This window comes from Callospermophilus lateralis, chromosome 13 (assembly GCF_048772815.1).
Source record: "Callospermophilus lateralis isolate mCalLat2 chromosome 13, mCalLat2.hap1, whole genome shotgun sequence".
Taxonomy (NCBI): Eukaryota; Metazoa; Chordata; class Mammalia; order Rodentia; family Sciuridae; genus Callospermophilus; species Callospermophilus lateralis.
The window spans coordinates 100,215,694-100,229,549 of record NC_135317.1 but is presented as its reverse complement, the minus strand read 5'-3'; the positions used below and the strand labels follow the sequence as shown (position 1 = coordinate 100,229,549).

Here is a 13,856-nt window from a genome sequence, read left to right as displayed (position 1 = left end):
GTCTTCTAATGGAGAAGACTGAAAACCAAACTTTGGTACTAAAGATGCTGGAGATCTTCCATTTTTTTAAAAAAAGAATGAGACTATCGTATGGCTACTCATAGTCTGATGTCAGATATTTCTGGGCTGATCCATCGGATGCAGCTCTTGGCTTTACTCAGTGGGTCCAGAGGGGAGCAGCAGGGTACCCCCCGCTCAGAGAACTTGGGGCGTTGTCTTCATCAGAACCTCCTGCTCTGAGGGATGTTGGTGGCGTGAAGCTTTCTTTTGACTCTGGCTTCATTTTTCTCTCTCCTCCCCAAGGTCCTTGTCCTACTGGTGGAACCGAGTCCAGTCCCTCCTCTACTGTGGAGAAAGCACCCTCCCTGGCACCTTCCTGGAACAGAGCCACAGCTGCACCTGCCCCTATGACCAATCTTCCTGCCAGGGCCCCATCCCCTGTGCCTTGGGTGAAGGGCCCGCCTGTGCCCGCTGCGCTCCAGACAACAGCACACGCTGTGGGAGCTGCAATCCTGGCTACGTGCTGGCCCAGGGACTGTGCCGGCCAGAGGTGGCCGAGTCCCTGGAGAACTTTCTTGGGCTGGAGACGGACCTGCAGGACCTGGAGCTGAAGTACCTGCTGCAGAAGCGGGACAGCCGCATCGAGGTCCACTCCATCTTCATCAGCAACGACATGCGTCTGGGCAGCTGGTTCGACCCTTCGTGGAGGAAGCGCATGCTGCTCACCCTGAAGAGCAACAAGTATAAGCCTGGGCTCGTGCACGTGATGTTGGCCTTGTCCTTGCAGATCTGCCTCACCAAGAACAGCACCCTGGAGCCTGTCATGGCCATCTATGTCAACCCCTTTGGGGGCAGCCACTCTGAGAGCTGGTTCATGCCCGTGAATGAGGGCAACTTCCCCGATTGGGAAAGGACTAACGTGGATGCAGCTGCCCAGTGCCAAAACTGGACTATCACCTTGGGGAACAGGTGGAAGACCTTCTTTGAGACAGTCCATGTTTACCTGCGGAGCCGAATCAAGTCCCTGGATGACAGCTCCAATGAGACAATCTACTATGAGCCGCTAGAGATGACGGACCCCTCGAAGAATTTGGGCTACATGAAAATCAATACTTTGCAGGTCTTTGGCTACAGCCTGCCCTTTGACCCAGATGCCATCCGGGACTTGATCCTCCAGTTGGACTACCCATACACTCAGGGTTCCCAGGACTCTGCGCTCTTACAGCTGATTGAGCTCAGGGACCGGGTGAACCAGCTTTCCCCACCCGGCAAAGTCCGGCTTGACCTTTTCTCCTGCCTGCTCCGGCATCGGCTCAAGCTGGCCAACAATGAGGTGGGCAGGATCCAGTCCTCCCTGAGGGCTTTCAATTCAAAGCTGCCAAATCCTGTGGAGTACGAGATGGGCAAACTCTGTAGCTAACTGGGGGGGACCTCCTCCAGTGCTGGGCAGGGAGAGGATCCCCAAATCCAGGGTGCAGAGAGAATCCGAGCCCCTGCCTTAGTGCCAACAGGAGACGTTCAGCACCCAGGACCTGGGACCCTGAAGCTGGGGTTAAACAGGCCAGAGAGAAACGGCCTCTGCACCTGTGCACAGATGCGCGCAACCTCGAGCTCGTGCGCGCACACACACACACACACTCACACTCACACTCACACCCCCCCCACTGGGAGGCTGCAGCTCAGTGGCCTGGAACCTGCAGCCGGTGCTTTCTCAGATGAACGCAGTTGGAGGAGAGGAGCCAAAGAAGAGGTGGAGAAGAGCCAGCCCGATCATGCAACCAACAGAAATCCTTCAAGTGATTCTTGTCACTCGGGAAAGCCAGAGGGGACAAAAATGGATGGGGAGGGAGTTCTTCCTCCCCTCTGCAGAGTCACTTTTGTATTCTTTTTAACCAAATTTCTTAAAATGTCGTTCCTGTGGCTGCCTACGTTGGTTCCTCATTTTTGTACACTGCCTCCTCTGTCCCCTCCAGGCCTGAGCTCACTGCTCTTGGAGTCGCTCCCTTAGGAGGCCCAGAGGTGCAACCAGCAGGGGAACCCAGACCCCGGGGCGGGAGGTGCCTCCTGGCTCAGCCCCTCCGCCCCTCCCTCCAGAGCCTCCCTCCAAGGGGCTTGGCTTGACCCAGGCTCCCCTCGCGGCCCCTCCGGAGCTCCTCTTCCCTCTGCACCTGTTCTGTCCAAGACAGCAGCTCCGTCAAGACAGAGATAATGTATAGGGAAATGTTCTTTTTTTAAAAAAAACAAAAAAAACAAAAATATTTATTTTGTGATTGTTTTCCTTGTCAATCTGCTCTAGCCACCTGAACATCTGAGTAAAAAGTTACTTGATTTAATATGTTTTTTTAAAGGCCTTTTTTAGGGGGAAAATGAGAGAAATAAGAGAAAGAAAGAGCATAGTTCCTTGGGTCGCCTGGATGTTTTGTAACTGCTATGTGTGAGACACCGGTGTCCATGGATGAGGGCTGTTGCTGCGTGGAGGCTGGTTGATCAGTATGCACACAAGTCAGGGTATGCCTGTGGTGACTCAGGATGAAGGGTATGTGTGGACAGACAGATAGACAGACAGATTAAATGAGAGGTGAGGCGGAATGCTCCAAGAGAGTTCTCTGACTGCACCCATCCTCTCCTCTCCCACCTCCCCCAAATGTGAGGATTGGGACAGGTCCTATGACCAGAGATTCCCCTATTGTAACAAGAGTTTGAAAGTCCTTGCTACAAAGGAATTGCAGCCTCGGTGCTGGGCAAGTGCTGGAAGGGGGCTCCTCCTTGTTACTCTGGTGGTGGGCTTTGGAAGCAGTCCTCAGACTCCCGTTGTCTGGGGTAAATTAGGAAAGGTGCAAATGTGGCATTGGTTTCCCAGCCTAAAAAGGAGCTCTGACACCAGCCAGAATGGTGCACCCTTGTCCCCTTAGAGCCTTCTGCCAGTGGGAAGTGTCGCTTCGCAGCATATCATTTGATACGGAACCACTTCTCTGTGCTCCACATGTTCCGAGTATAACGCGTAGGCATGACAACCCTGGTTTTACTCAGAAGGAAGTTGCCACATAAATACTAAGTAGTCTATTCCCTAACTGCGGTGCATCTTGGTTGGTAGAAAATAGGAGACAATGAGAAGATGGTCATGTCTTATCTGCCCAAGAGTCTTCTGTGCTTATTTGTTGCATACAGAGGAATTTGATATCGCATTTAATCATCGAACCATCTTTCAACCTACGAGAATCTGAAATCCTTGGTAAATAAGCAGCCTGGGGTATTTCAATACAGCTCCTCTAAAGGCTTCTAGGATAGAAATCCAGAGTGATGGGATGAGGGAAGGGTGAACACAGCCATTGGCTAGTGCATTTCAAGTCCTTTCTTGCTTTGTGAGTTTATCATACCAAGCTCCTTGCCTGTGACTAGCAGATGACATCTTCATCAATGGGAGTGTTGAGGGGTACCAGAGGAGGGTGGGAAGCTTGTTGCAATGGTAGAAAGGCTTTGATCCCTTCCAGTGATGGTATTTGAGAGGTTTAGGGCAGACACTGGTGTCTGATTTTAGCAATCCAAATCATCACGTCTAATGCTGTGGGAGTGGGTGGACAGAAACTCACTCATGAATTAAAGGCACACTTTTTCACGTGGCAAATAGTCAACTGCCACACACAGCAATATTCAGAGTGGGAAGATAGCAAAGCAGGACGGACTGCACAGAATTAGTAGAGTGGACTCTCAGTGGCAGGACCAAGAGTGCCTGAGAGGAAACTGAATCAACACACGGGGCTCACATCCCAACAGGGCCAGGTGCATAGCTGAGCTGAGGGGTGGGAAATCTCAGCCACTTGTCTCTGAATCTGAGACCAGACTGGGGTGGAGAAAGCACACTATAGAGCTACTAGTAAGGATGCCACTTTCACTTATTTCAGAGATAAGAGATCTTATTTGGAGAGGACTGGGGAAAGGTGATGGTGAGGTGTATTATGATTTCAGGAATATATGCATCTGGTTATAGAAACTTCCAATTCTGGCTGCTGCTTGAAGATTTAAACTCTGAAGTTGTGTATCTGCTCCATCTGAAAGTATGACTATATGTTGGCAAATGGTTAGGAGTGCCCTTTTGAACTCAGGTGCAAGTAACATTGATAGAAGGCTTAAGCAAACAATAAATTATAGGAGTAGAAAATTTTTTTATATTTTACCTACTCATCTGTTCTTAGTGATAGATGTTTGACTCATTCATTCTGGAACAGTGATGGAGTGTCTGGTGTAGAAGAGCATGGGGTATAGCAGCAGACCAAAGACTTTGCTTCTGGAAGGCAGGCCTGAGGGTACAAAGGATGGGCAGGATCTCTTGCAAGTGTTGTACAGACTTGAAGCCATTAGTTCATCAGTTTCTGATAGAACTAGGCTGAGAGAGATTTGATGGTAAGAAAAGGCTGCCCACAATTGAAATTTTCATCTGTAAGGTCTATAATAATCAAAAGATGTGAGCCACCTATTCTTAGTCCCAGTTGCAAATAAAGAATTGTCATTAATTAGTACTGGGTTGCAGTGTTGGTGAACTCATTGTGGAATTAAGAATTAAATCACAATTCAGTTACTACCATGCATTATATAAGAACAATCAGAAATTCAAGCTTTAATTGTAACCCCAAAGAACGAATACATCAAATGCTAATCTGCCCTAATGCTTGAGACTAATACCTCTAATACTAAATAATATACTTAATACCGGCTATTAATAATATTATTCTATGTTCTGCAAGTCTACTCACGTGTGGAAAACCAAAGCACAGATGAAGATATCAATTTTCAATACTGGGTATCACAAATTGTTCAGAACCAATTCTTAGCTTCTTTTCAATAACACGAAAATACCAGTCATGATAGGTGGAGCTGCCTTAAGAGTAGACAAAATACTAGGTCCTGCCCCAAAATATTACCTCCAAAATCTGTGATTTCTTCAGGTAGTCTTGCATTCCACAGAGCCCCCCAACTTTTTTGCTATTATAGTCTGCATTAAAGCTAAGACATCCTTTGGAAGAAATAGCCTTACAAATTAACCCAATAGCAACCTAGAGAATTAGATTTTTGGAGTTGGAAGGTTTCTAGAGGTCATCCATCCTCATGTGCTCACTTCTGACATGAGGAAAAAGAGGTTAAAAAGATGGAGAGAATAGAGCTTGCCCAAGGTTGTATCTATCAGTAGAGGAAGAGCAACCTCTTCAGGTGCCCTCTCTGCCTCTCTTTGCCAATAAATGACCTCAGGGTCCTGGGTAGGAGAGAGACCCATGTTTAGTACTTAGAAGTGTGGGGTGGAGAAGAGAGACAATCTTCTAGGGAAGAGAAGACTTCTCAGAGATGGGAGGATCTTAAGTATTTTTTCCTGTAATTGGTTCTAGCAAGAAGAGTCAGCTACTATAACAAGGAGAAGACTGAAGATTCTCCCCTGAAAAGCTTCACGTACAGAGAACACCTCTCCATCTAGGCTGGGGAGAGAGCAGTCAACCGGCCGGCTCTCTGATGACCCTAGCAGCTCAATGTTTTCGAATTGCAATAAGTTGCCTCTAATTTGTTGTTATTTTCTATAAATTACCAACAGAGAGCTTGTAGATCATTTAAAAGTCTGATAATTTCCACATTACATCTTCCTTGTGAAGGCTAGAGGTGCTTGGGTATCACCAGCATCCAAAGGTGTAGTTACTGTGGTCTAGACCTAGGGCAATGGCCGAGAAGGACATCAAAGCTGTGCTTTGCATAGGTGAAGAGCCCTTTCTCCTTCCAACATCAAAGTACAGAGAATGAGCACCAAAGGAGTCACCTCACCAACACACAAAGCTGGCCTGCTTCCATCACCCACTCCTTCCTTTTTTCATCCTTCATGTATTTAGTGCACGGTGCTGGGCTAAGTGCACACACAAAATTCTATGGACCATATTTTTGGGGCCCTATACAAGATGATTGTGTGGGGGAGGGGAAGGGGAGGCTTCAACAAATAGTTGAGGTACATGATGTAGTACAGAGTATCCAGCAGAGAGTATTGAGCACAGACAGAGAAAAACACACTCCCTGAAAGAGGCTCCAGTGACATTTGTTGTGAACCTCCAAATAACTAGGAGCACAGTGCCCAGGTCACCACATGTTTTTATCTCAGTGCCGGAATGCCCTAACATGCACAAGCATTTCAGGACAGAGAGGCAGCAGCAGCACAGCCTCTCTGAAGGCACATGCTCTGTACTGTTAGCGTCCTTCCTTTTGACTCCTGAGCACCAGTCAGCACCTGGTGAATCACTTAGGAGACTTCCATGCTCAATAAGTTTAGGAAGGCTGTTTGGTAGATAGCAGCCTCCACCCTGGAGGGTGCACTGTGAAACCAGTGCTCCAGCCACAGATTCTGAATTACCAGCACATCAGGGGACAGGGCTCATCGTCCACATTTCTAACAAGCTTCTAGGCAATGCTGATGCTACTGGTCCAGGGACCACACTTGGAGGAGCAGCCTCATAGAAAGCACATCCAAATAGGAGCCTCTCAGGAAATACAGGGACTAAGAAGCCAAAGGGTCCTTTATATCTGGCTGTGAAGTGGGGACCTTAGGGACAAAGACCTTGGTGCTACTGGCCTTTCATTTCCCCATCAATTGGGAGCAATATGTCTGACCTGTCTATACCAATGGGCTAAGAAGAGAGAGACAAGAGAAAAGGAAGTAAAACTTAATTAAATAAAAATCCCAAAGAAGCTGGCTTGCCTGCGAACTCTTCACAGCATCGTGCTGGCTGGGTAGAGGTCTTTTTCTCCCAAGCCTAACTGTAAATCTGTTCCTAAGAGGGACAGGGAGTACCTGTCACTCTACAGAAACATACATTGAGATGATTAAATCCACACCGGCAAACCCCAGAGGTCCCTGACTTTAGACGGCACTCCGTGAACCCCCAGACACCTCATCTAAGAAAGGAAATGAACGATTTTTGTTTTCCGTTCTGTCCTTCTCTCCTCCAACCTGTGTGATCGCCACCCTTGCATCATTAATGGAAACAGCCACCAGAATTTATGAAGGGTCATTCTTCCAAGGATCTCAGAACTTAGAAGAATGAATCAATCAAAATTATTTATTGAGCATTTTCAGCTAGGAGCCATGGGGAATAAAACAAACAAGGGTTTGGTATGTACACTTTCTTAATTCAAAGGTTTGCAGACAACTTAGAAAATGAAGCTTGCCGGGATGGTCTACAGCTACCCAAAGGCAAGAGCTGGACTTGCATTGCTTTGTGGAGTGGGGCTGCCTTGGTTCAATCCCATCTCTGCCACTTGCAAAGGGTGTGAGGCTGGATGTCATTTAATATCATTCAGCCTCAGTTGACACATCTGCAGAAGAAGGATAATGAGAGTGTGTCTCTCGCAGTATTTTGTGATGGCCAATTAAGATGCAGCATACAAAGGGCAAGGGCAGGCCCATGGCACATGCTCAGTCAGTTTGGGTGGTTCTTACTGTGTAAGATGGTTCTTTGAGTAAAAGGCAAGGAAAGGGAGGGGAATGTACCTGTCACTCACCTGCTGAACCAAACTTCCTGGAAACAAAGAGAAATTTATCATCTGAGCCCTTATATAAGGGTCATTGGGTAATATAATGAAAAAGGTCTTCAATGATAGTTTTTTTGGAAGACACAGATAAGCCATTCAAATAGATGTTTCTTTATATTCCCTCTATAAAAGCAGAGAATATAATATTACAGCATAACTCATCACTGAAATGCCTGGGCTCAGCTGGGTCATGTGGCCTAGCAGCATTGCTCTGATGGTACAACTTATTACAGTGATAGAGCTTGGAGTACCTATGAGAATGGCTAGTTAACATGCCCATTAGACTGTCTCCTTCAAATAATGCATCTTAAGTGCACTTTTAGCAAGTACCAAATTGCAGTCAATTCCAGGTTGAGTTATTTGATGGGGAACCAGGGTGTAGTACTGCCATAAGGTTTGTAGACACAGACACGAGGGAGGCAGAGTTGATGTTCCGGTTATATTGGAAGTATAAGATGTGGATAGGCAGAAAGGTGGGGGAATGTAAGCAGTGGGAGCAACATAGACCTACACACATTTTCACACACAGGACCATCATTCAACCTAATATTTTATTCTATAATCCTCCAGAACCAATGCCCTTCATTTCATTTTTTTAAAAAACCAGCTTCATTGATATATAATTTTTATGTATATATAATTTATGTGTCATAAAGTTCACCCTTTTAAGTCATGCCATTTGGTAAATTCTATTTTAAAAGATATGCATAGATCACCACTATCTAATTCTAGAACATTTCTATCACCCAAGAAAGGAATCCTGCACCTCATCAGGCAGTCTCTGTTCCCCCTCAGTCTCCAACCCAGGCAACCTCTGATCTATTTTCTGTCTATGGACCTGCCTATTCTGAACATATCATATAAGTGGAAGGATACAAAACATGGCCTTGTGTGTCTGGTTTCCCTCACTCGGCATAAGATTCATCCAAGTTATAGCATGCATCAGAATGTGATTTCTTTTAAAGATGAATAATATTTCATTATTATACATTTTTCTTGTTCATTTGTCAGACTATGGATATTTGGGTTGTTTCCACTAGGGCTATTAATGAATAATGCCGCCATATGCATTGGTTGCATGTTTTGTGTAAGTATAGGTTTTCAATTTTCCTGAGTATTTACCTAAAATGGAATTGCTGGTTACCATGATAACTGGTTTAGCCTTGTGAGGACTGTTTTCCAAAGCTGCAGCACTTTACATTCTCACGGGGACATCCTTTCCAGCACATGTCATTATCTGCCTTTTGATTGTACCCATGCCAGGATAGAAAGTGGTATTTCATTGTGTGTTTTATTTGCATTTCCAAACATCTAATGTTGTTGAGAATGTTTTCATGGGCTTATTGAACATTTGTATTTTTTTCTTTGAGAAAATGTCTATTCAAAAGTTTTGCTCACTGAAAAAAAAAAAAAAGAAGTGTCTTTTTATTGTTGAGTTGTAAAAGTTCTTTTATGAGTCCATTGTTAGATATATGATTTACAAATATTTTCTTCCACTAAGTGATTTTTTTCTTTCACTTTCTTGATAGAACCCTTTGGAGTACAAAAGTTTTAAATTTTGACGAGGTCCAATTTACCTACTCTTTGTTTTGTTACTGATGCTTTTGGTGTCATATCTAAAACAGCATTATCAAGTATATGTCTATGTTTTCTCCTAGGAGTTTTATAGTTTTAGCCCTTAGTTTTAGGCCTCTACTCCAATAAGATTTAATTTTTGTATACAACATGAAACAGGAGTCCAGCTGCATTATTTAGCATGGATTCAATCATTTCAGTATCATTTATTGAAAAAGATTTTTTTCCACCATGGAATTGTCTTGGTACAAGTGTCAAAATTAATTAATCATGAATGTATAGCTTGATTTCTGGATTTTCAATTATATTTGATTGATCTACATATCTATCTTTATTCTAGTACCACATTCTTCATTGTAGTTTTGTAGTAAATTTGGATTCAGGAAATGTATATCCTTCAACTTTGTTTTTCCTTGTTGAGACACTTTGACTATTCTGGGTCCCTAGCATTTAAATATGAATTTTAGGTTTAGCTTATCAATTTCTATAAAAAAAGGTAGATGATATTTAAAGGTAGATGATAGGAACTTTTGTTTAAGTCTTCTGAACTATAAATATGGAATAACTTCATTTGTTGAAGACTTTAATTGCTGTCAATGATGAACAAGTCACATTTTTTGTTAAATTTATTCTGAAGTTTTTATTATTTTGGTACTCTCATGAATGGAGATTTTTCCTTGATTTCATTTGTGGATTGTTCATTGTATTTTTTAAAATATTTATTCTTAAGTTTTAGGTGGACACGATATCTTTATTTTACATTTACGTGGTGCTGAGGATTGAACCCAGTGCCTCGTGCATGCTAGGTGAGAGCTCTACTGCTGAGCCACCACCCCAGCCCTACAACTGATTTTCTTATATTTATTTTATATCCTCCAGATGTGTTGAATTCATGCTAGCTGTTGTTCATTTGTGTGTGTGTGTGTGTGTGTGTGTGTGTGTATTTCTTATAATTTCCTCTATACAAGAACATACCATCTTCAAGTACTGTCTATTTCTTTTATTTGTGTACCCTTTCTTCAGCTAATGCATTCTGGCTCTTACTTTCAGAGTAGGAACAGGAAGACCTCTTTCTTATGCTTTTACCAGAAGCATTTGTGGAAATTATTTTACTGCAGACTCAAATTGGTTTACAGAAAAATATATCCCTCCTAGCACTATCTGTGGGCACACAAAGACACACAAAGGCTAATATGGTGAAAAGGTGAGAATAATCAATAATCCAGAGCACTAGTCCAGTTCTCAGCCCACCTCCGACATTCCTGGCTATCTCCCAGGACCAGTGCAGAGAAGCAGTAATTGAATTAGTCTTAATTAATGGGAACCCCTTACCCCCTTGTACCTTGTGGCCGATGAAAGAGATTGACTTATACAAGCTGGCAAAGTCATTCCACCTAGTTGTCTAGTACCTCTTCCACAGGAAATGTTCTCTGGTAGACATTAACGTGTAATTCAAACATCCAACACTTCCTGTCCACTTCCTGAGATTTATCCACTCATCCCGTTCTCACTCCCTATCTCTGATTTTTTAATCGGTTTCCTCCCAGTCCCTTGAGCAACCAACCAGGACATTCACCAGTGCCTGTGAGGATGTGTTTTTTTACCTCAGACCACTGCTCTTTCTACACAAAATTGGTGACTAATTGCATCCCACACAAAGCCTCTGACCCTCTGACCATTAGGAGATTTTCCGTCCTTACTATGCATCAGAGATAAGCAAATCTTGGCCTCTGTACTTCTCTGTTAGCTGGCCATAAAGACCCCTCCACTAAGCTCTAGATGTGAGTTATGGAGAGACGCCAGGACAGCACTGAGGGATGGCTGGACTTCTGTGTCACCTGCATTTAGCTGACTTTGCTGTCCATCCCTGCTTGGGCCCAATCCTGGGATATACCCACGTTCACTTTAGAATGAATTGCTATGGGGTTGGCCCCAACCCGTGATTGGGTAGCAATTAGCTGACCCAGCACATAATGGGTAGTTCTGGCCATGAGTTCCCTTGGTGTCTTATGATCAGTGGCTCTCTATTCCCAGGGCCCAGTAGTACATTAGGAACTGCTTTCTGATGAGTGTTCTCTGTCGGCCTGAACTTTCTCCAGAAACCCAGAGGTCTGCATTGTGATTCTTCTATTGGGCTTTTGTATAAAACTACACACTGTATTTCCTACCCTAAATTCCTCTAGCACTAGTGTCTCTTGGGGTACATGGATCAAGTGTCAAGGCCACTTTCCCCAGCCTAGTCCTTCCACTTAGCTCTTTACGGCTCCAGCCACTACTCAAAGCTTCCAGTCTTTTGCATTACCCAGAAAATGGGCCAGGATAGTATTTCCTAGCACAGAATATGCTTCCTGTACAACCAGAAGCAACTATCAATTTTTGTGCTATTTTATTAGTAGTGAGAGGTATGAGATGCAATCCTTTGTCACCTAAGTTGGAGGGTACAACCTGGAGTGCTGTGGTACACTGACCCCTGAAAAAGGTCATTAGTGTGAAGCTTTAATCTCCACTTTCAGGAGTGTGTGTGCCTAAAGACTTTCAATAACCTTGACACTTCATGTTAATGTGGCCTTTTTCATGTGACACTGATGGGCCAATGTGATGTTCTATGGAATGCCAGCTGCTGTATCTTCCTTGTACCGATATTATGACCGAAGATCCTGGACAATACCATACCTCTTGTCCATCCCGGAGTGTGAACTGCTTCTCATGCTCCTTTCTGATAGGAATGGAAGAGAATGCATTCACCCGATCAATGGCTGCTTAGTATGTGCTGGAGTCTGCATTCCTCAGTTTTAGTGAAATCACATCTGGCATAGCAGCTGCAATTAGGGCCACTACTTGATTAAGTTTTCAGTTCTGATTCATTCAGTTGTGATTCATTCTATGTTTGTAGGGTCTGTTCTGCTGAATTGCATGGGATTCGATAGGGACCATCACCCTTGCATTCTTTGCATCTTTGAAATTAGCACCGATCTCTATCCTTTTCCCCAGGTTGCAGTATTATTTTTTAAATGGCTATTTGGGCTTGACTCAGGGCACAGACTCAGAGGGTTCCACTTGTTTACTGTTATATTTCATACCTTACATGAGGAGGAATTGATGTGAAGGCTTCCCCTAACCTCCAATATCTATCTATTCCAGTTAAGCCAGTCAGTGATCACCAGGTGGGATGAGCCAATCATGCCCACCATAAGCCAGACCTAGATTCCAGGATTCCATTTATTTCCTGGCTCCACCAAGCCCCATTCTAACAGGAGGACATTGTGAACAGTGAGTCCTTTATTGAGAATCAGTGTCGATTCTGATGCCACGTCCAGCCTCTATTGGAAAGTCTTGGTATCCTTTTCCCACATGCAATCACTTGAGTGAAAGACTGTTGACCCGGATTTCAACTATGGCTATGGTGTTTCCATTTGGAGAAAATATTGCTTTCTGCCTCTACTGTTCTTGGTCTAAAAACTGACTCCAGTTTAAAAACTTCACAAAGGAACATAAATTTGCAATCTAAACGGCTTCCTTCAGACTTCTTACCATACATTCTCAAAATCTTTTGCTTATATAAACCAAGCAATATCCCCTTCAATTGCTCATCTGACTTGTCTCTGGAAACACCAAATTCCACTAGCATCTCCACAGTTCCTTGAAGGTTAGAGGCCACTCCTCCAGCCCAACTCAAATGCCACTTGAGTTTGGCCACACATCATATCTGTGGCCACTTTGCTTCATTACAGTAATGGCAACTTCCTTGATTCCGAGGGCTGAGTGCTACCTCCTGTCCTTCCTTTGTTTGGGGGACATAATCAGGCTCATTGCTATCGAGAAGCCCATCTCTGTGCTGGCCCCATCTCAGCCCTAGCCTAGAGAGAGCCCACTCCCACCAGGCATGCCTTCTTGCTTTGAGCCTTGGATGCCCTTCAGGCCCTCCCCTGGAGCACACGCAGCTGGTGAGTTTCCAGACCTATAAAGTAACGCGCTCAGGAGCCCCAGCTTCTCTGGCCCTTTTGATCTTGTCCGTCTCCGTCCTCCAAGGCAGTCTGTGCTTCACTTTTGTCAGTTTCTAGGAGCCCTTCTACCAACTCATTGGTATCATTTCCTGAGTCCTTGCCAAGGTGTCAGATCATATTAAAAGGATTCTGTCCCCATGTTGATAACTCTTGATTAACCAACCTGGTGCTCTGCTTCTCTTGATCCATACCCTGAAATCTGGTCCCATGTATCTGCTACCAGCTACTACGGGAACATATTGGCCAGACCATGAGGATCCTTTGGTGCCTAGTGTGTCCCTCCGTCCACCGCAGGTTTAGCGCCCCTCTTGTCTGGTTATGCTCCAATTTGATCTTCCTTATGGGCCTAATTGCCAGGAGGGGACGTGAGATAGACTCTGAAGAAGGCAAGCATTGGCTTTTAGAGTACACGACTTATCTGAGATGTTCATCCTATTTTAAGCATGAGGGGTGCTACTATGTTCTAATGAGGCAGAGAGGGGTGTGGAGGAGACCTCCAAGAACCAATCACAGTTATTAACTGCATAAACTCAGCTCTATCTGAAGCCCCACTCCGATAATAATAAGTCCTGAGCCTGCTTCCTCTTCTCCTGGTATTTTGGCTGCAGGACATTAGGGTTTCCTTAAATGCTGCTAAGGAGACCCTCTGGCTTTCCTATTTGGCTTGAAGTGGTAATTCATCATCTGAGCGTGTCATTATTTATCTTTAACAAATCAATG

General features: G+C 44.4%; 1 protein-coding gene across 1 annotated transcript in view; it reads left to right on the top strand.

Moving 5' to 3' along the window:
• Positions 1-1,420, top strand: part of Brinp2 (BMP/retinoic acid inducible neural specific 2) — a 95,180-nt gene extending 93,760 nt beyond the window's left edge. Inside the window, exon 8 of the mRNA XM_076831979.2 lies at positions 304-1,420. Coding sequence (XP_076688094.2) covers positions 304-1,420 — 1,117 coding nt within the window. The remainder of the gene's footprint in view (positions 1-303) is intronic.
• The last annotated feature ends 12,436 nt before the right edge of the window (positions 1,421-13,856 follow it).